At 36.6% G+C, this 25,434-nt stretch overlaps 2 protein-coding genes and 1 long non-coding RNA gene across 3 annotated transcripts; 1 reads left to right on the forward strand and 2 right to left on the reverse strand.

The window, feature by feature from the left end:
• Positions 1–852: 852 nt before the first annotated feature.
• Positions 853–1,550, reverse strand: LOC140865286 (uncharacterized). The gene is made up of 3 exons (XR_012144551.1): positions 1,417–1,550; positions 989–1,052; positions 853–905 (listed from the first exon to the last, which is right to left on the reverse strand). It is a non-coding gene; the product is annotated as an uncharacterized lncRNA (long non-coding RNA).
• A 15,951-nt stretch (positions 1,551–17,501) lies between these two features.
• LOC140870993 (uncharacterized) lies at positions 17,502–18,327 on the reverse strand. Its single transcript, XM_073273435.1, has 3 exons — positions 18,263–18,327; positions 17,870–18,059; positions 17,502–17,723 (listed from the first exon to the last, which is right to left on the reverse strand). Exons 1-3 carry the CDS (start codon positions 18,325–18,327, stop codon positions 17,502–17,504), a joined length of 477 nt encoding a protein of 158 aa, XP_073129536.1.
• A 3,918-nt stretch (positions 18,328–22,245) lies between these two features.
• On the forward strand, positions 22,246–22,722 carry LOC140871002 (CST complex subunit STN1-like). The gene has a single exon (XM_073273447.1). It carries the CDS (start codon positions 22,246–22,248, stop codon positions 22,720–22,722), a length of 477 nt encoding a protein of 158 aa, XP_073129548.1.
• Positions 22,723–25,434: the final 2,712 nt, after the last annotated feature.

A 25,434-nucleotide genomic window follows, 5' to 3' on the forward strand; every position in this document is an offset into this window, starting at 1 on the left:
AAACAAGATATAGTTAAATAAGAACAAGATCACCATATACTTGAATAAAGTCTCATGCTAGAATTACATATCATACAAGAATCATCATGCTACATCATGTTGTCTTAAGGATTTACACATCTTTCCAAATCCTATATACATAAACAAGACAACAACTTATTATCAACAAATCATGGTACAAGTAGCTATAACATAATCATGTTTATGACATTCAACACTTTCATTGACAGCTCACTCAAACCATCTAACACTCGGATCATCACGTTATTCTTCTCATCCCTTGTCCTTCAAGTTCACTTTTGCCCGGTTCCACTCCCGCCTATTGCCATGACACATACAACACAACAATAGCCGGATAACTTCGGTGAGAAATACATTTCCCAGTAAAAGCAACTAAACATGCATATAAAACATATATCAAGCTCATGATATAAATAAAGACAATGCATGTTTTAAAACAAGGTTCATCTCTTATCTCGTCGGTTGGGATCCTGAGAAGAAGATATCATAGCTAACCACAGACTCTCCCAATCGAGGTGGGACTACTTATCTTACTTCTCTAGACTTTGAAGCCACTACATATGCATTTCAGACGCTAGGCTTTTTCAACCACCCAGGCCATACATATATAATAACTCAAATCGTCTATTCGAACGTTTCCGTTCATTTCAAAATCAAAGAATAAGTCTTTCAAGATGAATTCAATATATTCATCACAGGAGCATTCATTAACATCTAATACTCATTCAATAAATCATAGAAGAGCATAGAAAAGTAATTAAGTATATAAGTATGTGATTTAGGGAACTCGATACAAACCATCTCGAGTTATAATCCCATTCAAGTAGTAGTCCACTTTTACCTTTCAAATGTGATGTGTATGGTGTCTTCTAACTTGTCAAAATCTGAACCAACACAACAATCACAAGACTTGTATCAAAATCTGCACTTAAAACCATTCAAACTCCATTATTGAATAGCTTCAAACCTTGATCTTTCTTCTATCGGTTTCAGAGGCGATGTTCTCAAGCTCGATGTGTCCTGTTTATACACTGAAAACAGAGCATACAACCAAGGAAATATCAGCTACTATACACCTCAACAGCAGCTCGAGCACAAGCTAGCAAACCATTTCAAATCAAGAGTTTGACGGCATATCGGTATAAGCTCGGCAATCCCGAACGCAACTATAACAATATCAGTTGTATAGGATTCAAAACAAACATAATCCTCAACATATCAGCAGGTATAAATCAAATCATAGCTCAGAGATCATAAGAACATGATACAACAATCATTCCTCAACCCAACTTCAAGAAAACAAGGTATAGAAGCTCATCAACAACAATTCATAACCACATCTGATATCTGCCAGTTTCGACTTCTCAAACCATAATGAAAGAACAAAAAACTTACATCAAATTGAAGGTCTCATTTCAAGGATTCCAGAACATCTTTCGGAATCGAAATCGGATACCCGAATCCAAAGATATCTCAATTTGAAGATGAAGAAAATGGTTGGAGTTCTTTGTTCTTGCCTCACGGTTCTTGCCTCTGAAAATCTAATGAAATATGTGTTATATCACACGTGTATGCTGAGTATTCACTTTCAAATTCTGATAACTTCAATAATAATTGCACTTTAGCCCCTTAACTATTCAAAAATTGCAATTTGGTCCTCAACTTCCTATTTCATTCAATTTCAATCCTAATCAATTTAAGAATATTAGAATTTAAATCAAAACTCCAAATATTCCCAAATTAATTATTCTTGGATTAAAATTAAATAATACCGGGCGTTACATCGGAGCTTGAATTTTTTTACAAAGCTAGAAGACCGTGGAGTAAGAATGAAGAAGAAGATTAATGATAGCAGAAATGGGGGAAGGAAACGTGAAGGAGATGCTAAGTCAAGGGAACAATTACATTAATTAGTAGGGATGGTGTGGATAAACGTTGCTATCAATAATAATACATATCATGTGTTGATTGCTTAAAACGCAGTCACAAAAACACGTCTCGACTTGTCTGATAAAAATAATAATATATTTTGACTCGTTTAACAAAAACATAACAATATTATACTCAAAATACTCGTATAATTATTTTCTACGATCTCGTGCATAGGCTAGTCTCGTTTTCTCGGTCTAGAATCAATTTTCATAAAATCATTTAACTCAACAAATAAACATATATTTTAATATATGAAACATCAACTTTTTAAATCATTTACACAACAAATAAAATATATTTAATTGATAATAAATTTTAAATCATGAATAATAAAATACAATAACTTAAAATTCTTTTAATAAATCATGAATAGGTTTATTAATTTTTTGGATATTACAATCTACCCTCCTTAAAGTAATTTCGTCCTCGAAATTTGACTGATCAATCTCCAAAATTATAAAATTTTTCTAAACTAATCCATACAATCCCACACTTACATGTCTAGTTTCCAATATTATTGTCTTATAAATCAACAATCTGCTGTGCACTCTGATAAAAATTTATCGTTTTTATTTGCAATTCTAATCTTATCAAATAAAAACATATCTGTTCGAATCTGCCACGAATCCGCTTGAAGATTTAATTCAGATCGAAATATATCTTTTCATGTCGGCCATGAATCTGCTTTAAGACTTAATTCAGATCACCAAAATCCTCAAAATCTTTAGACACGTGATTCCTACTCCCAACGCTAGCTAAAGGTCAAAGAAAACGGTAACAAAATGGCTTGTTTTCTTCTCTTTCACCGTATAAATACGATCACTCAAACTTATTTTTAATCACACTCAACTTATTCTCCCTATCACAAGTTATTTCCTCAAGATCTCGAAGAACAAGATAAGATTTGCAATATTACTCTTTGTAACTATTATGATTATCCTTCTCATGTACCTTGTATTTACCGATGAATATCCACCCCATGTTTTCTCTCTATTCTTGAATTTTCTTGTACTCGTTGTTCTTCTCTTATATTGTATGGTCATAATGATAGAGCTTACTTAAACTCAATCAATTTCTAAAATTCTTCCATTAAAGCCTAGCATTCAAAATCTTAATTTTGAAAATAAGCTTGTTCCAACAAACTTAACCTTGCGAAATCCAAAAGTAATTTCACATGTCGGCAAATTTTCGTGTCACAGCTTAATCCTAAATTATTCTTCTTATAGTCCAAAGAAACAATCACCGAGAACATTATTTGTCAACGAACCTATTCCATACAACAAGAGTATACCAACAAAAATCAATTATCATCTTACATTTCTCATAGTAAAAGTATAATATCCAACAGAAAATAATCTTAACTTTAATGTCCAAAGAAGAAATTTTCATCAACAAATCATGTGCCCTTACAAAATCTTTTAATCCAAACAATAATATCCCAAGTATACCGACTTAAATCTAAAAATGATCACTTAGTTTAGTATAATAAAATCTTCCTATTAACCCAAATGAAAAAGTAATACAAATCTCAATTGATATTTTGGAACAACAAATCATTATTTTCCCAAGATACTCTTAATCAAGTCAGATTCATCACAACTCAAATCCAAAAATCCATCTAACATAGGAAAATTTTCTGTTGAAAATCACAGGTGATCATAACTGTAAGAGAAAACACAATTGAAATTATTAAACATATAACTTATAGTCATGAAGGCAGGAGCATTCGAGTCCTTGGCGAGATTGCATGCACGAACTATCTCCCAGAGCCAATTGCTCTGATACCAACTGTGACGTCCCGTATATTAAAACATTTAATAAAAGAGTTGCGAAAAAAGAGTGATAAAATTTTTCATAACTTTTAAATGATGTAGGGAGTGCATCACGCTAACTCAAAATGAATTTTAAAGTATAACTAGTAACAATATAATTTCGTGACTCCACCACACACAATATATTTGAAACACGGAAGCAACCCTATCACAAATACCTTCTAAAATACGACACGTCAAAACCTACTTCAAATATTTAAATGGGATAAGGGAATGTGAGTTACTATAAACATACTACTACATCAAATACATTTAAAATAATCGAGAAACTTTCATAACAAATATCAAACTAAAATAAACATTTAAAAGACGAAATATTTGAAATCCCAACTCATCTTTAAAAGACTGAAAATGAAAATAATTAAACCATTACTTTTGAGCATCGTAAATAAAATATTGTAACAACATAACATAAATAAACATAGGTAAATATTTTCTTTTTAAATACATCAGAGCTTTTGAACTATTGTGACATGCAATGTCTTCGCCTCTTGGACTCTTCAGTCATGCTACCAAAGCTTTTTAAATCAAAACTGCTAAACCTGTTGGAGAACACGCGGCGTTCAGATCAATCAAGATTGATACCCGGTGCAGCGGAAGTTTAAAAATTTTAATATGGAACAATTCCATAGTGTGGGTATCAACCTTACGATTAAATTATTTGTGTGTGTAAAAATTAAATAACAATTATATAATTTTTACCTTTAATCTCGAATCGAGATTCTGGACTCCAACAGATTTCTCTGCTCTTGTTGTCTCTCCCTGGAACTGATGAATAATCTTTCCTTCAATCAGGTCCACGAATGGAGGTTTAATCCCTCTGATAGATTGCACTAGAAAATCTATCAGAAGTTTTCTGCGAAGAGAATAACGAATTTGATTCGTTAATCCTGACTGCAATTCAAAATTACAGACCGGAAAATCTCTGACAGAGTGAGGGAGGGGCGGCGGTCGTGTGAGAGAGAGAGCTAGGGTTTTTCGAAAACTGTCTCTCCAATTATGACCAGTTGTGTGTAATTTATGTACTGCAATAACTTATTTATAATGCAGGCCACTAACACCTTAGGGCCCATTAGTCATAAGTTGAGGCCCGACAAGCAAAGCCCGCATGTTCAGAAATTAATACAAAATTCATCGTGACTCCGATTGATAAACCGATTTCACCAATGTGCACAGAAACCATTTCTGCACATTTTAAAGTCAAGATAAATTTTCCTGAATCCGAATTCAGTGGTTTCCAAAAATGTCCATCCCTATGTCATTTTAGGAAATCCTACTCCCTTACTCTTTATTAAGAAGTCCAACTTCTTTGTTCATTAAATTTAACTTTTTAAATTTAACTATCTCAACGGGGATTAAAAATCCATTACTCTGTGTGACCTTCAATGGTTCAGGGATACAGCTAGCCGTGGGCTCACAACTCCTTGTGACTCGGAACAACAATTTCCGACTTGCCCATCGAATCATGGTAGAGCGCCTAGCAACATCGCCCCATGATTCCCTAGGTATCACTGATAGTGCCTACAAGAACCAGTAGATTTTGGTTAGCGTACAGTACGGTCCCTTCATCCATATATCCCGATCGAATCAACAACCATTGGTTTATCGAGAGTCGCTCAAGATTCGATAACTATGCAATACATCTTGAAGATCAAATTAGTGACATCGCATGTGCTACTAAGAAACCATTTCTTAAATCACATCAAGTACTCTGGCCAGAGATTCGTCACACTAATATCTCCTCAGATCGCATAGGATATCCACACTCGCAAGTATGTGGTGAATCCTTGACAACAATGCATCGACTCCTATATGTGTCGTAACTGCACCCAATCCCGACACCTGATGACCCCAATAGAGTCGGTAAACGAGTCAAAGCACAGTACTAGCATATAGAGTCTCCATGATGTTTCAAGTAGTAAGGACTAATGGTGTACAACCAAAACCGCGGACTTCATCCACTCGATAAGTGATAACCACTTGGAAAGTCCGGATAGGGTAGTTCGATCATTCATCATATGAATATCCATTTGCATGCTTCGAACATCTCCATGTTCCCTACCAATGAAACGTGGTACTCTGCATCGCAAATGCTAGTCTCAAACTCGAGCGATCCTTATCCTTATTATCGGACGGCTCAATCGACTAGGAACAGTTTAGAATATACAGTGACTATAAGATGCGTTTCATGATAGACATCCCCATGTTCTACCACATCTTACATACACTATAGTATATTCAAGGTCTTTATCAAAACAACAATAGTATATCACAATATAACAATATGAAGAAAGATAAAGTCATTGCCATTAATAAAAGTGTAAATTATATTAAACAAAAGATCGTTTATACAAAGAGTCATCAAAGCCCATAGCCACAAGTTGGCTCACTGGGCACCCACTCTTTCAATCTCCCACTTGCCCTATAGCCAACTAGTCATACTACGTAGACCCATTGCTTCGCGATGTTTGTCAAACAATGGTCCCGGCAAGGGCTTAGTAAGTGGATCAGCGATATTGTCTGCAGAGGCCACTCGTTCGACAGTGATGTCTCCTCTTTCCACAATCTCCCGGATGATGTGGTATTTCCTCAGTACGTGTTTGGATCTTTGATGAGACCTTGGTTCCTTTGCTTGAGCAACGGCACCCGTGTTGTCACAGTACACCGGGACTGGACCAACAAATTCAGGAATGACGCCCAACTCTTGGACGAAATTCCTCATCCAAACTGCCTCTTTAGCAGCAGCTGATGCTGCAATGTATTCAGCCTCAGTGGTGGAATCCGCTGTGGTGTCCTGCTTGGAACTCTTCCAAGAGACAGCACCGCCATTGTGCATGAACACAAATCCAGAGGTTGACTTCGAGTCATCCACGTCACTTTGGAAGCTAGAGTCGGTATAGCCTTCCAATTTCAGTTCTCTTCCTCCATATACCATGAACATATTCTTAGTCCTTCGTAAGTACTTAAGAATGTCCTTCACGGCTTTCCAATGCATTTGACCGGGATTAGCTTGATATCTGCTCGTGACACTCAGAGCAAATGCTACATTCGGTCTAGTAGATATCATCCCATACATGATACTACCTATAGCTGACGCATATGGTACATGTGTCATATTCTCTATCTCTTCATCAGTCTTGGGACACATAGACTTGGATAGAGAAACTCCATGACACATAGGTAGATGTCCTCTCTTGGACCCATCCATTGAAAACCGTTTCAATATGGTCTCGATGTAGGTTGATTGTGTGAGTCCTATCATTCTCTTAGATCTATCTCTATAGATCTGTATCCCAAGAATATAGGATGCCTCACCCAAATCCTTCATCGAGAATCTACCTGATAACCATATCTTTGTTGACTGCAACATCCCTACGTCATTCCCAATGAGTAGGATGTCATCAACATAAAGTACTAAGAATGTCACAGCATCCTTAACTACTTTCTTGTACACGCATGGTTCCTCCGGGTTCTTGATGAAACCAAAATCCTTTATTGTTTCATCAAATTTCTGGTTCCAACTTCTTGATGCTTGTTTTAGACCATAAATTGATCTCTGAAGCTTGCATACCTTATGCTCGCTTCCCATGGATGTGAACCCCTCAGGCTGCTTCATATAGATTTCTTCCTTAATGTCTCCATTAAGAAAAGCAGTCTTCACATCCATTTGCCATATCTCATAGTCATACCATGCAGCTATGGCAATAAGGATTCTTATGGACTTGAACATTGCAACTGGTGAAAAGGTTTCATCATAGTCAACTCCTTGTCTTTGAGTATAACCTTTCGCCACCAATCGCGCCTTGTAGGTCAATACCTTACCATCAGGCCCAAGCTTTCTCTTGTAGATCCATTTACACCCTATTGGAACAATTCCATCGGGAGGATCTACTAAAGACCAAACTTGGTTTGTATGCATCGAATCTAATTCTGACTGCATAGCTTCAAGCCATAAATTTGAATCCGCATCAGAAATTGCTTCCTTGAAGTTTCTTGGATCACATCCAATGTCGGGTTCATCTTGATCCCCTTCAAGAAGAAGACCATATCAAACAGGAGGTCTAGAAGTCCTCTCGGATCTTCTAGATATTGGCGTGTCCAGCAATGGTTCCTGAGGTGTAGGATCGTCATTTTGTATTTCGGGTTCTTCTCGAACTTCTTCGAGTTCCATCATCTCGCCTTTTTTATCCAATAAGAACTCCTTCTCCAAGAAGGTGGCATTCCTTGAAACAAACACCTTTGTTTCAGCAGGATAATAGAAATAATATCCGATTGAATTCTTCGGATACCCTACAAAATAACATAAGCTGGATCGACTATCCAACTTATCTCCTACTATCTGCTTCACGTAAGCAGGACATCCCCAAATCCTCAAGTACGAATACTTAGGAGCTTTGCCATTCCATAACTCGTATGGTGTTTTGTCCACTGCTTTAGTGTGGACATTGTTCAACAACAATACTGCCGTTTCAAGCGCATAGCCCCAAAACGATGGTGGAAGCTCATCATGGATCGAACCATGTCCAACAAAGTTCGATTACAACGCTCCGATACACCATTAAGCTGTGGTGTCATAGGAGGAGTCCACTGAGAGAGAATCCCATTCTCTTTTAGATAGTCCAAAAACTCGGTACTTAAGTATTCTCCACCTCGATCCGATCGAAGTGCTTTAATACTTTTACCTAGCTTGTTTTCTACTTCAGCCTTGAATTCTTTGAACTTTTCAAATGCTTCAGACTTATATTTCATTAAATATAATTACCCATACCTTGAATAATCATCAGTAAAGGTAATGAAGTAGGTGTGGCCATATTGAGTCCCAACTCTAAATGGTCCACAAACATCTGTATGGATCAAATCCAACAGATTTTGACTACGCTCAGGTTTCCCTTTAAAAGGAGATTTAGTCATTTTTCCTTTTAGGCAGGATTCACAAGTAGGTAGAGAGTTAATATCAGACATATCAAACATGCCCTCTCCCACTAGCTTGTTCATCCTCCTTGAGGAAATATGACCTAGCCTAGCATGCCAAAGGTTTGCCGGGTTTTGACTATCGATTTTCCTTTTGTTTGTTGTTGCCGGTTTATCAATATAATTTATTGGAATGTCTTTCAGTTTTAAGTTGTATAGATCGTTTTCAAGTTGTCCATTTCCACTCAAACATTCATTCTTGTAAATATTGCAAATCTCATTCACAAAATTGCAAGAATAACCATCTCTATCTAGCATAGAAACAGAAATAATGTTTTTAATTAAATCCGGAACAAATAAAACATCTCTTAAAAGTAACTTAAAACCGTTCTGCAAAATTAAACAAACATCTCCTACGGCTGTAGCTTCAACTCTGGAACCATTCCCGAGCCTCAGCTGGGTCTCACCCATTCTAAGCCTCCGACTTCTTGTCATCACCTGCAAATCATTGCAAATGTGAGATCCACATCCGGTATCCAATACCCAAGAAGTAGTATTAAGTGAAACGTTTATTTCAATATAGAACATACCCTTTGCAGTTCGCAACTGCTCTAGATATTCCTTGCAGTTACGCTTCCAATGACCGGGCTTCTTGCAGTAATGGCAAACATCCTTGGATTTTCCATTGTTTGAAGCCTTTGTCTTGTGCTTCTTCTCGGGTTCGACTTTCTTGGGTGGGGCAGAACGTTTCTTACCCTTCGTACTTGGCCCCTTCTTAGCAGAAGATGAGGAGCCCACCAAGAAAACCGATTTATCCTTCTTTAATGTGGATTCATATGTCACAAGCATATTGACCATCTCTTCAAGGGAGGCCTCTATCTTGTTCATATTGAAATTTACCACAAATCCGTCAAACGAAGAAGGAAGAGACAGAAGCAGTAAGTCCACGTTGAGTTCATGCTCCAACACCAAATCTAAGGTTACTAACTTCTGTATGAGCCAAATCACTCGTACCCCATTATCACGGACCGAAGTCCCTTCACGCATGCGACACGTCATTAGCTCCTTAACAGTAGCGAACCTTTCAGCCCTCGATTGAGCCCCAAAAAGTTCCTTGAGTTGAGCGTGAATGTCAGCAGCATTCACGGTGTCCTCAAATCGCCTCTGGAGTTCATCAGACATCGAGGCTTGCATATAGCATTTGGTCTTGATATCATGGTCCCACCATGTATCAAGTTTGGCCAACTCCTCTGGACTTACGTCAGCTGGTGCTTCCTTCGGAGGAGATTTTTCTAACACGTAGAGCATCTTCTCCGAAGTCAAGACAATCTTCAACTTCCGGAACCATTCCCTATAGTTTGCGCCAGTCAACTTGTTTTGTTCGAGGATCGAGAATAATGGATTACGCGAATTCATCTTATGAAATACTGAAAAGAAAAACAGACATATATCAATGATTGTTTAAGCAATTTACTAAGACATAAAATAGGCGAAATTTAATTTTATGAATCTCACTCCCACTATTTTAACGATTTCACTACCCTCTAGTGAAAACGGGAAACTTTTTCCTTAGTGAGAACATGGAGTCCAATTGACAAACTTATGGTCCCGAATAATATCAGCCAACCATAATTCTCAAAAGGTAGAGCCCAATTGCTTCCAAAGCAACCTCCATATTTTTACCTCATGTCCAATAAGGGCCCAATAATATGACGCCGTTTATAGTGACATGTCAAGATGACCCATCAATATTAAGTTATGATGGACGGTCGCCATGTGGATCCCCCAATAATATGAGCCGATCCCATGGGAGTTCCACCCAACTTACAACATGTGTCGATCCAATGTACAGCTTTCCGACGAACGGGCCCCCCCAATAATATGAGCCGGACCGTATCCGCGGGTAGCATCTCATACATTGATCGTTGATGGAAGGTAGGAACATTTAAACAAATTTAAATTTCCTTTATTTATCTTGATATCAATTTTAAATCATATTTAAAATGAGGGATTTTTAATTATAAAAATTTGTCTCATCATTTTTAAATATTGCATGCTTGCCGGATTCACGCAATTATGTCTAAAACATGCATACAATCATAATATCATATATTATATAGGATGATTGATTCCATTTCTAATTTGACCCGTGGTTGCCAATCACGAGTCTTAGTCCAATCCTAGGTAATATGCAGTATGCAATGCAATCCTATTACATTAGCTTCCAATGTACATTTCTTCTGTCTTTATTGTCTGCTGGGCCCACCATCTTCAAATCTTGATCTCCCACTAAATCTAATGTATTTACAATAAATAACAATGACAAGTAGGGGATACATTTTTAGGGGTGGGAACGAGCCATAAACCAAGCCCACTTTTATTACATATGACATTCATATTGGGCCATAAACCAGGCCCATTAATAAAACCAACAACAATAAAAACAAATGTAAATTCCTAACATACACCTACAAAATTGGTCATGGCAATCGATCATCCTTATCCAATAACATTTAATTCAAATTTAATTTATTGGATAACATGCATATGGCAATTTAAATTTAAACAGGATAAAATCATATTTTATATATAAAATCTTATTTTACATATAAAATCATATTTTACCTTTTTATCAAATAAAATCATATTTTATCTACAGAATCCAATTTTATAGATAAAATCATATTTTACTTAATATATTCATAAGATCAAATCTTATCATCAATTGTACCAAAAATAATTGATTTCAAAATTCAATTTAAGGATAAAATATTAAAATTTTCCAAAAATTCAAATTTATCCAAAAATAAATTTTAAAATTTTCGGACTCGAACAATTCGATCTGAAGCCTCGTGAACCAATCAAAACAATTTTTGACCAGACCAAAAATAAAATTTTAACATATTAAAATTAATTTTAAAATAAAAAATAATTTTTCCCGCGGGCCGCCCGGGACACTCCCGGGCCGGCCCGCACCCCCGTGGGGTCGGGCCGGGGCAGCCCGGCTGCCCCCTAGGGCAGCGACAATCGCTGCCCGGGGCAGCGACCATCGCTGCCCGGGTTTTGCCCGGAAAAAAAAAATTTTATTTAAAATATTTATTTTGTTTTGAAAACCGAGACTCAAAAATTTTTGTACAATCGATTAATTTAATCGTTTGATCTGAGCAACCTGGCTTTGATACCACTGTTGGAGAACACGCGGCGTTCAGATCAATCAGGATTGATACCCGGTGCAGCGGAAGTTTAAAAATTTTAATATGGAACAATTCCATAGTGTGGGTATCAACCTTACGATTAAATTATTTGTGTGTGTAAAAATTAAATAACAATTATATAATTTTTACCTTTAATCTCGAATCGAGATTCTGGACTCCAACAGATTTCTCTGCTCTTGTTGTCTCTCCCTGGAACTGATGAATAATCTTTCCTTCAATCAGGTCCACGAATGGAGGTTTAATCCCTCTGATAGATTGCACTAGAAAATCTATCAGAAGTTTTCTGCGAAGAGAATAACGAATTTGATTCGTTAATCCTGACTGCAATTCAAAATTACAGACCGGAAAATCTCTGACAGAGTGAGGGAGGGGCGGCGGTCGTGTGAGAGAGAGAGCTAGGGTTTTTCGAAAACTGTCTCTCCAATTATGACCAGTTGTGTGTAATTTATGTACTGCAATAACTTATTTATAATGCAGGCCACTAACACCTTAGGGCCCATTAGTCATAAGTTGAGGCCCGACAAGCAAAGCCCGCATGTTCAGAAATTAATACAAAATTCATCGTGACTCCGATTGATAAACCGATTTCACCAATGTGCACAGAAACCATTTCTGCACATTTTAAAGTCAAGATAAATTTTCCTGAATCCGAATTCAGTGGTTTCCAAAAATGTCCATCCCTATGTCATTTTAGGAAATCCTACTCCCTTACTCTTTATTAAGAAGTCCAACTTCTTTGTTCATTAAATTTAACTTTTTAAATTTAACTATCTCAACGGGGATTAAAAATCCATTACTCTGTGTGACCCTCAATGGTTCAGGGATACAGCTAGCCGTGGGCTCACAACTCCTTGTGACTCGGAACAACAATTTCCGACTTGCCCATCGAATCATGGTAGAGTGCCTAGCAACATCGCCCCATGATTCCCTAGGTATCACTGATAGTGCCTACAAGAACCAGTAGATTTTGGTTAGCGTACAGTACGGTCCCTTCATCCATATATCTCGATCGAATCAACAACCATTGGTTTATCGAGAGTCGCTCAAGATTCGATAACTATGCAATACATCTTGAAGATCAAATTAGTGACATCGCATGTGCTACTAAGAAACCATTTCTTAAATCACATCAAGTACTCTGGCCAGAGATTCGTCACACTAATATCTCCTCAGATCGCATAGGATATCCACACTCGCAAGTATGTGGTGAATCCTTGACAACAATGCATCGACTCCTATATGTGTCGTAACTGCACCCAATCCCGACACCTGATGACCCCAATAGAGTCGGTAAACGAGTCAAAGCACAGTACTAGCATATAGAGTCTCCATGATGTTTCAAGTAGTAAGGACTAATGGTGTACAATCAAAACCGCGGACTTCATCCACTCGATAAGTGATAACCACTTGGAAAGTCCGGATAGGGTAGTTCGATCATTCATCATATGAATATCCATTTGCATGCTTCGAACATCTCCATGTTCCCTACCAATGAAACGTGGTACTCTGCATCGCAAATGCTAGTCTCAAACTCGAGCGATCTTTATCCTTATTATCGGACGGCTCAATCGACTAGGAACAGTTTAGAATATACAGTGACTATAAGATGCGTTTCATGATAGGCATCCCCATGTTCTACCACATCTTACATACACTATAGTATATTCAAGGTCTTTATCAAAACAACAATAGTATATCACAATATAACAATATGAAGAAAGATAAAGTCATTGCCATTAATAAAAGTGTAAATTATATTAAACAAAAGATCGTTTATACAAAGAGTCATCAAAGCCCATAGCCACAAGTTGGCTCACTGGGCACCCACTCTTTCAAAACCATCTGTACCATTCAAGTATAGTGAGTCTAAAGGACTCAGCAAGATTAAAATATACATATCTATGTCATTATAGCTTCAAAATAATTTAAACTTAAAATGACTTGAGCATACATAACATGATACCTTGAACTTGAAGAATTTTAACGTAAACATCATAGAACTTTAAACTTAAAATCTTGAACATGAACTTTAATACACCTAAAAGATCCAAGGAACTTGAACATAGACATTAACTACTTAACTTTAAATCTTGAAAATAGACTTCATGCATATTCTCAATACTTTACCATTTTCTTCTTAAATAAACATTTGCACTTAACATCTAATAAATAAAATCATGAAACTTGGACAACATCAAACCGTGAACATAAACCATGAACATAATATAAAAACTTATCATTTTGGGGTGATGAATTATGTGAAATTGTGGCAACCTTCATAATGGGCACATTCATCTTTTCTTGTTAATCAACGCATATGGCACTAAGCCTCATAACATTCGTTCTTTCATTTTCGGAGGCCCCTCCGGAGCTCATCCCAGAGGACCTAACCCGTATATTGAGCCATATTTGGAAAGGTCCCTCCGGAGCCCAAACCAAAGTATCAGTCCCGTATTGCCACCACAAAGACACATAAAACATCAAAATATTTTCATGTATCAACATATCATATATTCATGCTTCATCATAACATTATTCATTCATGCATCATCATCTTATCATTTCATCATAACTTTCATCTTTCATCATATCATTTCATTCATTATGAAGCATCATTATTTCATCGTAACTTCCTTCAAAACTTTCATTCATGAACATAAAACTTTACTCGATAACTTCATGTATGTCATAAATGATAAAAATCATACTTTCATATTGAATATAAGTTTCAGGAATGAAACATAGACATGTACATGCATCACATAATGTAATCGATCCACATAAGTCGTTCTTTTCGTTTTTGACTTAAAAGTTGAAACATTTTTCATAAAAACTCTTAAATATATTTTAGAAGCCTTAAAAGATCATAACCATGAAATTAGGACCCAAAAATCAAAACTTAAGAAAATTAATTCGAAGCTACAGCGCTCCAGCTCTGAAAGATCAGCACTGGGGCGCTATACTTGCGCAGCACCAGCTCTGCTGCACTGCAGTTGTCATGTATTCAGACTGATCTTTCGAGTTCTTGCACCCTGAATTTGGAAACGTGGTAAACGTGAAAGTTGTAGCCCTTGATCTTGGATTTCCAATGCTGAAAACTTCACCTCAATTGAATTTTGTAGTAAAACGTTATACGTATTCTCCCGAGAAGGGTCAGTTTAGGAAATTCAAAACAACCGACACACTTCGGGGCGATTTTGGCCAAACATCCAAAATGATTTTGACAAAACTCAAAACACAAAAATTGTAGAAATTTAAACTAGCTTTCAAATAAATTAAGCCTCATATCATTTGGATTAGTACACTAGTCGTTATCTTCAAAATTGCAACAAGCGCTGCAAATTCGGAACAACCAAACACATAACATATTTCAAAGATTTAACTTAAAACTTCAAAATATGAGATTTTCTACTACTTATGCTATAAGTTTTGCATAAAACATTTCTTAAAATCTCAAGAACAAATAAAGAATTTAAAATCATCATTAAACTCTCGATCATACTCAAAGAATCATCAAGAACTACTTAATTTTCATGATTTCAATCAAACATAAACCATGATCTTGAACTCTTAAAAATCATGAATAAACATTACATAAATCAGAATTTTCACATCAAAATACATATATCTTGAATGGTGGTTTAAAATTTCTTTAAAAACTTGCCTTAATTTAGAGGAGGAGATGATCCGGATTCTTGGTAACGAGTTAACCACGAAACGAGCGAGATCGGAGCTTGAATTTTTTTACAATTCTAGAAGACCGTGGAGTAAGAATGAAGAAGAAGATTAATGATAGCAGAAATGGGGAAAGGAAACGTGAAGGAGATGGGGTGGCTAAGTCAAGGGAACAATTACATTAATTAGTAGGGATGGTGTGGATAAACGTTGCTATCAATTATAATACATATCATGTGTTGATTGCTTAAAACGCAGTCACAAAAACACGTCTCGACTCGTCTGATAAAAATAATAATATATTTTGACTCGTTTAACAAAACATAACAATATTATACTCAAAATACTCGTAGAATTATTTCCTACAATTTCGTGCGTAGGCTAGTCTCGTTTTCTCGGTTTAGAATCAATTTTCATAAAATCATTTAACTCAACAAATAAACATATATTTTAATATATGAAACATCAACTTTTAAATCATTTACACAACACATAAAATATATTTAATTGATAATAAATTTTAAATCATGAATAATAAAATACAATAACTTAAAATTCATTTAAAATTCTTTTAATAAATCATGAATATATTTATTAATTTTCTGGATATTACACAAAACACTTGGACGTGAGCAAAACGCTCTGTATAGAAATATGAATATACATATACCATGCATGCATATGCAATATGAAGGGTATTGGAAAACCTATCCAGAATATTTTTTAGTCAAGGCATCATGGTATGTAGCACGCTGGGTCGTCGCATCATGAGGTGGCTCCCATACCATAAAAAATCGTGGATATATTCGGATCCTAATCCATGGAATTCATCCACTAAAATATGGGGCTGAGCGACCCCTACTACAGGCTATGCAAAACAAGGCATAAATCTCAACGTGTACATGCATGCCGCATAATATCAATGCACATAATAATTCCACACAAAACATGCAAACATAATGCACGTATATTCAACCTGGTATCTCGAATAATACATCCGCACCTCTAAGAAGAAATCTCGAGCACCCTAGCAACCTAACAGTCCAGCTACTCACAGTCCAAGCCTATAAGCAATAATCACTATATCACTTATTGTGTTGTAAAAGCTTTAACTAAGATATTACATACTCCCTACTATCTATGGTTACCCAAAGTTATACCCGCGTCCGTAGTCAGCCCTTTGATGACGAATGCCTCAAAATTTAGGCACAGCTCCGCTGTTGTCCCCGCAGTGTTCCGCCACTCCCGGCTTTCCAATACGACGCCTAGAAGCCCCTAAAATTGCCTAAAATGAGCTAAGAACGAGAAAGGATTTTGGAAGGTGCAAATGAAATTGAGCTCGCGGCCCTCTATTTATAGCTCTGATACCGAGTTTGGAGCCTCCGATCCTGATCGGAGCGTCCGATCAAATCATCCGAACTCCCTCAGCCATACACGTGTCTTGCTTCCAGAGGATGCCGACCGACATTTGTTCGGAGCCTCTGATCCATCTTCGGAGCGTCCGAAGTCCACTCAATGATGTCATGCATGATGTAATATTACGGATAGCTGGACCAATATGCGATCGGAGCCTCCGATCCCAAGTTCAGAGCCTCTGAACTCAACAGAGCCTCCGATCCTAGGCATTGGCTCTAATCTTGGCTCGGACCCTCCGAACTCTGTTCGGAGCCTTCGATCTCTCCGAACCCTCGGAACCTTCCCGGCCATTTTTGAATTCCTTATACTCGTTAGGAAATCCCTTAATCATGTTTTTAGCCAGTTAATCATTATTATACACTTGATTAACTTATATTGGAGACGGGTTACTACATTCTCCCCCACTTAAGAGATTTTGTCCTCGAAATCAAGATCAAAATAACGAAAACAAACTGAAATATCTTATTAAAATACTGCAGACTACGAAAAAGAGATACAATCAAAACAACTCCGGCTGTTCAGAACGCATACGAATCTCGAGCTCCCAAGTAGCTTCCTCGGTACCTCGACGCTGCCACTGAATCATGACCAGAGGGATGCCCATATTCCGAAGCACTTTATCTTTCCTGTCAATAATTCTGTCCGGTCTCTCAACATAAGAAAAATTGGGTTTCAGCTGAACCTCTGTCGGATGCAGAATGTGCGACTCATCTTCCACATACTAATGAAGTAATAACACGTGAAACACGTTATGAATACCGGATAGTAAAGGTGGTAAGGCCAAACGATAGGCCATATCCTCGACCTTTTCCAAGATGGACAAATGAATCTCGGTGCTAGCTTTCTCTTGAGACCAAACCTCATAACCTTTCGGAAAGGTGAAACCTGCAAAAACACATGTTCTCCTGTCTCAAAATGCAAAGGTTTGCGCTTGGTGTTCCCATAACTGGCATGTTTATTATGTGCAGTCTTGATCCTCTTCTTGATCAATTCCACTTTATCCACAATCTGTTGAATTAACTCTGGTACCTCAACCTGTCTCTCCCCTACTTCATCCCTATAATAAGAATGTTTGGCAACGACAACCATACAGAGCCTCAAACGGTTGTAACGCCCCGTTTTTATCTTAAATGAGTTTACTTGAGTTAATCGGAGATTACAGAGTTGAAGAGCCGACTTGATTTTGATCAGGGTCTATTTTGAAAATTTTGGAAATTTTAGGGACTAAAATGCAATTTTGGAGTTTAATATATTATCTACACTTGTATTGCTTTTGACTTAGTCTCATTATCCTCTTCTCCTTCCCTTCCATCGGTTTCTTCCATTAAAGCTTGGGGAAATGCCTTTTCAAGCTCCCAGATTTCAGTCCGAGCTCTATCAGGCCGTTGGAATTTATTTCTGAAAGCAGATTAGCGATCACGGCAGCGAGAGCTCTGTTATACCGTAAGTATTTCTCCGATTAGATACGTTTTGTTTTTTTGATGTTGTTAGAATCGATTGACTTTTGAGTATGTTGTTCTTGGCAGAGTCCTGATCGTTTATTCTCAGTCGGTTTTGAATTTGAGCGTCGTTCGGAATTGTTATGATTTTTGGAAGCCTTTGTTCGAAAATTTGGTTTGAGACTTGTTGGGTTTGAGCTTTTGTTGTGATCTTAGCATTGTTATGAGTTGATATCGATGTTGTACTGCTGTTTGTATTTCTGGTTTGATCATTTATAGTCGTTATGCCGCCGGTTTGAGTTTTGAGGATTTTGAACCATGTTTGAGTTGTAAAACTTTGGGCATTGGGATTGTTTGTTGTTGTTGATCATCTATTGTCCTGTATAGATTGTTTGGAGTTGTCAAGCACGGTGTTAGCAGCATTCGTTCGTAGAAGAGTGGGACGAAGAATCGGTAAATAGAATACCTTGAGCCGTTGTTATCGTTAGGTTGTATAGTTTCTGATATAACCTTTTTGTTGTAGCGTATCCAGAGTTGGAGCTATTGCATTGAAAGGTAAAAGTAGTCATCGTTAGCGGGATAGCATACTCGGGACAGTTGGTTCTCGAGTTTCCCCTTAAAATCACATACTTTCATCAATACTTGTTCTAGCATGTGGAACTTGTATATTGTTGTTGATTGAGTTTTGTAATTTGGCTTAATGCTTTATGTTTTCTTATGCATTCATATTGATGCAAACCGTTGATTTCAGCGGGCAGAACGACCTTTTTTATTTAGACATTTTGGGGGCTATACTGTGAGTGGCCTGGGTGTAAAAGTTCACCTGGTGTCAGTGTACTCCTTATAGTCGCACCAAAATCTAGGAGAGTGGGATACGTGGCACCACCTTGATTGGGAGAGTCGGTGAGTCGTTACGTGATCTCATCATCGGGATCCCAAAAGCACAGCAGCAACCCCTTGTTTATCAAAATTGATATCCCTATTTTAAAGACATGCATATCATTCGTTTTGATTTGATTACATTGTCTGAAAGAATTGTTGTTGGTATATTACTTTTCATGTTGCTTTTTCTGGGAATATCATTCTCACCGGAGTTATTCGGCTGTTGCTTTGTTTTGTATGTGTACTTGGCAACATGTAGGGCAGGATCGAGTCAGCGTAGACCCGGTTAGCATCAAGAGGGAGAGCTAGTAGTGGGACTCGGTTTAGAAGTCGAATCAGCATGTCAATCTAGTTTAGTTTTGGAACATGTTTAAAATTCGAACTTCGTCGTTTTATTGTATTGTCTATGCGAGTTTCAGGGTTGGAATGTCGCCGTTGCACGTCCGAATAATCTAATGTATTTTGGTTATTGTCTAAGCTTTTGTTTCAGTTGTATTTGGGTTAATACACTGGTTTTATTCGATATGATTGTAAATATTTTTATTATTGTTTAAGTTTCCGCTGTTATTTCTGATATGTCCTGTCTGTTGACAGATGTAGCAGTTCCCAAAAATTCCTCTGCATTGCTCACTAGAGTGTCATCCTCCACACTTGCTACACATAGCTCCAGATGATCCTGAACCCTGTCCAGAACTGAACTATCTCGAGCCACTCAAGCTCGAAGAAGTGCTTCCCAACTTCTTGAACTGCTTCCCCTTGGGACGGAAATAGTTCTTCTTGCTACCACCACTGCTACCACCCTCATCATCTGTGGTTGATTCTGATACTGCCTCTGCTGCTGCTGTTGAGGCTGGTACTGATTCTCCCTCTTTCTCATCAGTCCCGCTTCTGCTCCTTAGCCTGATCCATCGCATCAAAAAAATTATCTGGCCTCCCAGTATTTACCAGAATAAAGATATCAGCCTGAAATGAGGAGCTCGGACCCTATATTTATAAACGTCGATCGGAAGTTCCGTTCCCTGATCGGAAGCTCCGAACATGCAAATCGGAAGCTCCGTTCCTCTGATCGGAAGTTCCGATGCCACGTGTCAATCTCAACCACATGCAACCACACACCTGTCACCGACAGCCGATCGGAAGCTCCGATTGCTGATCGGAAGTTCCGATCTCCATGTTATGATGTTTATCTAGATCTTTTAATATGAATATTTGGTTGCATTTTCAACAACTCATTTATATGTTTACTTTGATGATGATTCATGATATACAAGATCCATAATAATATATAATTCATATATTTTATTTTTCGAAAGATTACATTTTTGGTCCAACATATTTACATATTTATAAGGTACCTTATGAGGGATGAGTCGGCAGAGTACTACCCTGAGCCAGTTATCGATCGACACGTGGCAATAAATTTTTAAAAAAATTTATTTGTAAAAAGTCTGCTGATTCTTTGGTTTGACTCTTCGTATCTCTGATCATGGTTTCTCATTCATTTTAGATCTGAGAATCTTCATCCTCTCATTCTCTCCATTCTTTTATCATTTTCCTGAAAAAAATTACAACAAAGAAGAAAACGATTTCAGCGGTTTTTATTTTTTTCACCAATCCACTCTAGTTTAAAAAGAAGTCGGTAGAAAAAGCTTATCGAAAGAGGGCTCCATTGTTAGTTGGGTGTCTCACGTGCAAATCGAAGAGGTGCAGATTTATTTCAAGGGATCCATCATTAGTCGATATTATTCTAATCCTATTGTTCACTCTGTGAAAAAAAGATTTGCCTCTTGATAGTATAAGTTTCAAAGATGAAAGAGGTGTAGATTTTCTGCAGATCGCGAGGTGTGGTCATTAGTCGATATTATTCTAATCCTATTGTTCACTCTGTGAAAAAAAGATTTGCCTCTTGATAGTATAAGTTTCAAAGATGAAAGAGGTGTAGATTTTCTGCAGATCGCGAGGTGTGGGGGTTGAGAAAATTCTAAGAAGTCAATGAAATATATATATGTATATATATATATATATATATATATATATAAAGAGGTAAATATATAAATTGGTCTTTGTAGGGAATGAAAAACAAGTGTTGGAAAAGTTAGTGAATGAATAATTGGAGGGAAATAAGTTTGTCCAAATTTTTGGAGAAATTGTTGAATTAATTGGAGGAAAAAGTCTTGTCTCTAATGTGTTTGTATATTTAAATAATTCAATTTTGGATTATGGGATTGGTCCCTTAAGGGCACGATATTTTGTAAATGGACAAGACGTTAATCGATGCAATTAATACACGCGCATGGCTGGCGCGGTGAGGTAACGTCTTATGATCCTATATATATATTTTTTTTTGGATAAAATTGAGTTAAAATGCGCAGCCCTCACCTACTGCATAAAAGTGGCCGCCCGAGTGGTTATTAACGCTCGAGCGCAACACTATATTCTGCAGACAAAAGGTTGGCCAAGAGTGTCCGCCCCGCTTGAGCGTGTCGTATGTGCTCCGAAAAGTTGCATTTTTTTGGGCTTTTTCTATCATTGATTGCATCCTTAAACCATAAGATTTGTCTTTAGACATCATGGTATATATATAACTGATCATATATGCAAAAATAAGTATGTTAACAATCTGATAACTATTTATGCAAAATCTCTCCTCCTTCTCACAAAAAAAAAAAGGTTGACACATATGTTCGTTCGACGAATATCTAGATATTTGTTGTATCTTAGAGATGATTACCGCGCCAACGTTGAGCACTGTTAACGGAAAATTTCATTTTGCGGATAGAAAGATTCTCTCGTCTCGACTTGTTTGTTGGTGTTGTTGCTGTTATTGGTGTTGTGATTCAGAATTCAGGTCCTTAATTTATGATATTTTTGGTTTCCAGATAGAGTGGTGTTGTGAGTTTATCGGATAGATCGAGCCAAACAATGGACGTCAAATTGTTGGCTTTGTATTTCCTTGCTCTTACGCCCTGCCCCACAGGCCTATCCCGAAGAGGCATGCCTGTTTTACATGTCGAGTCTCTGGGAATCGTGGTGACCCGGGAGCACAAACCAGGGAAGTTCCTGAAATTCACCATCGATGATGGCACTGGTTGCATCCCCTGTGTCCTCTGGCTCAATCAACTCGTCTCTCCTTACTTCTCCAGGCGCGATCCATCAGCTGTTCGATTTAATGCCGATATGGCAGCCAAACTTGCCTCGCAGATTCACCTGGGTGCTGTCGCAAGGGTCCGCGGGAAAGTGAAGGCCTACAGGGGCACGCTCCAAATAACGGTTTCCCATGTTGTTTTGGAAGCAGACCCGAATGCACAAGTGCTGCACTGGTTGGATTGTGTGAGGTTGGGGAGGAATTGTTACGACAAGTTTCCCAACAACAGAGACAAGGGTAAAAAATCATGTTGATCAATTTGAAACTTTATACTGATCTTTCTGGGTACGTACAAAAACAAATTCAGGGTTGATCTTTGATGATTATTGTGTATGATGATCTGGTGAATATATGTAGTTGTTTTGGGTTCATCCTTTATCTACTCCATCGTTTTTCTTGAGTGGGAAGGGGTTTGTCCGAGACTTCGATCTCATAATCAACTATAATTCATCGACTCTAGTCCATGACCATATATCATTTTCATCTTTAATTTCTGCATTTTTTTTTGGTTATATCAATCTGTTCGAAGATATGCCCTGTCCTACCATATTTTATTTATATTTACCGAGGGATTCATGATTAGATTTGGTGTGCACTTGAAATTTATGTAATAAATTATATATTATTACAAAAAATATAATATACATAATTTTAAAAATTCATTACACTATACTATTGAAAAAATATGAGACAATTGTTTTTTTTTTGGGTTATTTATTTTGTCAGATTTCGATTTTTGTCAGCTAACTTTGTCTTTTTTTTTTTTGGCAATTATAGTGTTTTTTTTCGATTTGACGTCACCATGAAAACAATGTAGTGTTGATGTATCGTTGATTTGTATAATGTCATATCAACAATTTCAATAAAAAAAGACTAGAATTGACAAAAATAAAAAATTGTACGACTAAAACTGAAATTTGATAAAATAGATGATCAAAATCGTAAAATGACAATTTACACGACCAAAAATGCAGTTTTTCAAAAAAAAAAAAATTGAACTTTTGTGGATCAAGTTATAGACTTACCTAATAAAAAAAAATTTTGGAGTGAACTACAACCTTACATTGATCTAAACTAGATCTGTCCTTGTTTATTTACATAGATTACTTGATTTCATTTTATTTTATCATCTCGTAGTTATATATTATTCATCGTTTATTATTCGAATCAAATGATGTCCAAAAATAGTAGTTTCTTGCACATGATGATACAATTTCATGATTCATCTTTGTGTTCAAAGAGGTAGAAGAATGTAATGGCTCATCCGCCAAACCTTACAACTCCACGAAAATTATAACTTAACCCCATCACATCCGCCAAACCTTACAACTCCATGGCTTTGTTAAAGTAGTCCCACTGTTATTACTGCTACACTTGGTTATGTAACTCTTCAACGTGGCCAGGTCATATTGACTGACTAATGAAAGGATTACATGGTTTAGTTGCTTCGAATAATAATAATATGCAATTTCTTCTCCAAATTATATGGCTTCGATCTTCCAATATTTCGTGATACTCCACAGACAAACTTTTATTTGATAAACATAATAATAACCCCAAATCTCAAAATATATATACTCTCCCGTCTCCAGAGATTAATGTTATCATGAGATCTTGGTTTCTTAATTTATTTTTAAATCGAGTTAAGATTTTTACTTTTTTAGATGACTATGGCGAAATCACATATAGGGAAAAGAAGAGAAGTTATTTAGATGGAATAGTTAGTTGAAAGATATATGCGGATGTGGTGGGGTTAAATTATAAATTTTCGTGGAGTTGTAAGGTTTGGCGGATGAGCCATTACATTCTTCTACCTCTTTGAACACAAAGATGAATCATGAAATTGTATCATCATGTGCAAGAAACTACTATTTTTGGACACATTTGATTCGAATAATAGACGATGAATAATATATAACTACAAGATAATAAAATAAAATGAAATCAAGCACTCTATGTAAATAAATAAGGACAGATCTAGTTTAGGTCAATGTAAGGCTGTAGCTCACTCCAAATTTTTTTTATTAGGTAAGTTTATAACTTGATCCACTAAAGTTCAATTTTTTTTTTTTTGAAAACTGCATTTTTGGTCGTGTAAATTGTCATTTTACGATTTTGATCATCTATTTTTATCAAATTTCAGTTTTAGTCGTACAATTTTTTATTTTGGTCAATTTTAATTTTTTTCATTGAAATTGTTGATATGACATTATACAAATCAACGACACATCAACACTGCATTGTTTTCATGGTGACGTCAAATCGAAAAAAAAACACTATAATTGCCAAAAAAAAAAAAAGACAAAGTTAGCTGACAAAAATCGAAATCTGACAAAATAAATAACCCAAAAAAACAATTGTCACCTCTTCTTCGCTCTAACATAAACTACCTGAATGATTTAACCAACCAAAATGTAACATTCAAGTAGCAAATGGAAAACATTATTTTAAACAAACTAATGAGGCTGCACTGCATGTAGGTAGCCATCTCAATGCATTTTACCTTGCTGGCCTCCGTTTTTATATCTGTGTTAATATTGAATGAAGTGATATTATTGGATCTCTATCTTGATATCTACATTATGAATTTTAGTGGCTATCAAGTTGTCAAGAGAAAAGCTGACGAGAACCTGCATCTTTTTCACATATTCTTTTTTTGGAAAAAGGCAAAGGTTTTCTTTTTTCTATGTCAAATATTTATGTTCGGTCATCCTATCATTTGTTTCATCTTTCTTATGTTCAGGTTTTTGTAGTTAATTTATTCCATTAATGTGGAGTTTGATCACTGAATTCTTTCTCACAGGTGCAAACTTTGAAGAAAAATATAGGCCTCTTTTCTGGTTTTTTATGGATTGAAAATGAGGTATGTTTTTCTTTCCTTCTCGGTTATTTGGTGTTATATTATTGGTATTAAAGTGTGTGGGTGCTAAATTCTAGAGGAAGAAAATAGAGGAGTATTATTTGGC

The sequence above is a fragment of the Henckelia pumila genome, chromosome 1 (assembly GCF_033568475.1).
Source record: "Henckelia pumila isolate YLH828 chromosome 1, ASM3356847v2, whole genome shotgun sequence".
Lineage (NCBI taxonomy): Eukaryota > Viridiplantae > Streptophyta > Magnoliopsida > Lamiales > Gesneriaceae > Henckelia > Henckelia pumila.

Excerpts from the sequence above, each read along its gene's own strand:
- LOC140870993 (XM_073273435.1), bottom strand. The coding sequence starts at position 18,327 with ATGGAAGAAACCGATGGAAGGGAAGGAGAAGAGGATAATGAGACTAAG. Across the intron at positions 18,060-18,262 it reads AAGTCAAAAGCAATACAAGT|GGATGAAGTAGGGGAGAGAC; the intron begins GTAGATAATATA and ends TTCTTATTATAG. Across the intron at positions 17,724-17,869 it reads AGGTTTCACCTTTCCGAAAG|TATGTGGAAGATGAGTCGCA; the intron begins GTTATGAGGTTT and ends TTACTTCATTAG.
- LOC140871002 (XM_073273447.1), top strand. The coding sequence starts at position 22,246 with ATGGACGTCAAATTGTTGGCTTTGTATTTCCTTGCTCTTACGCCCTGC.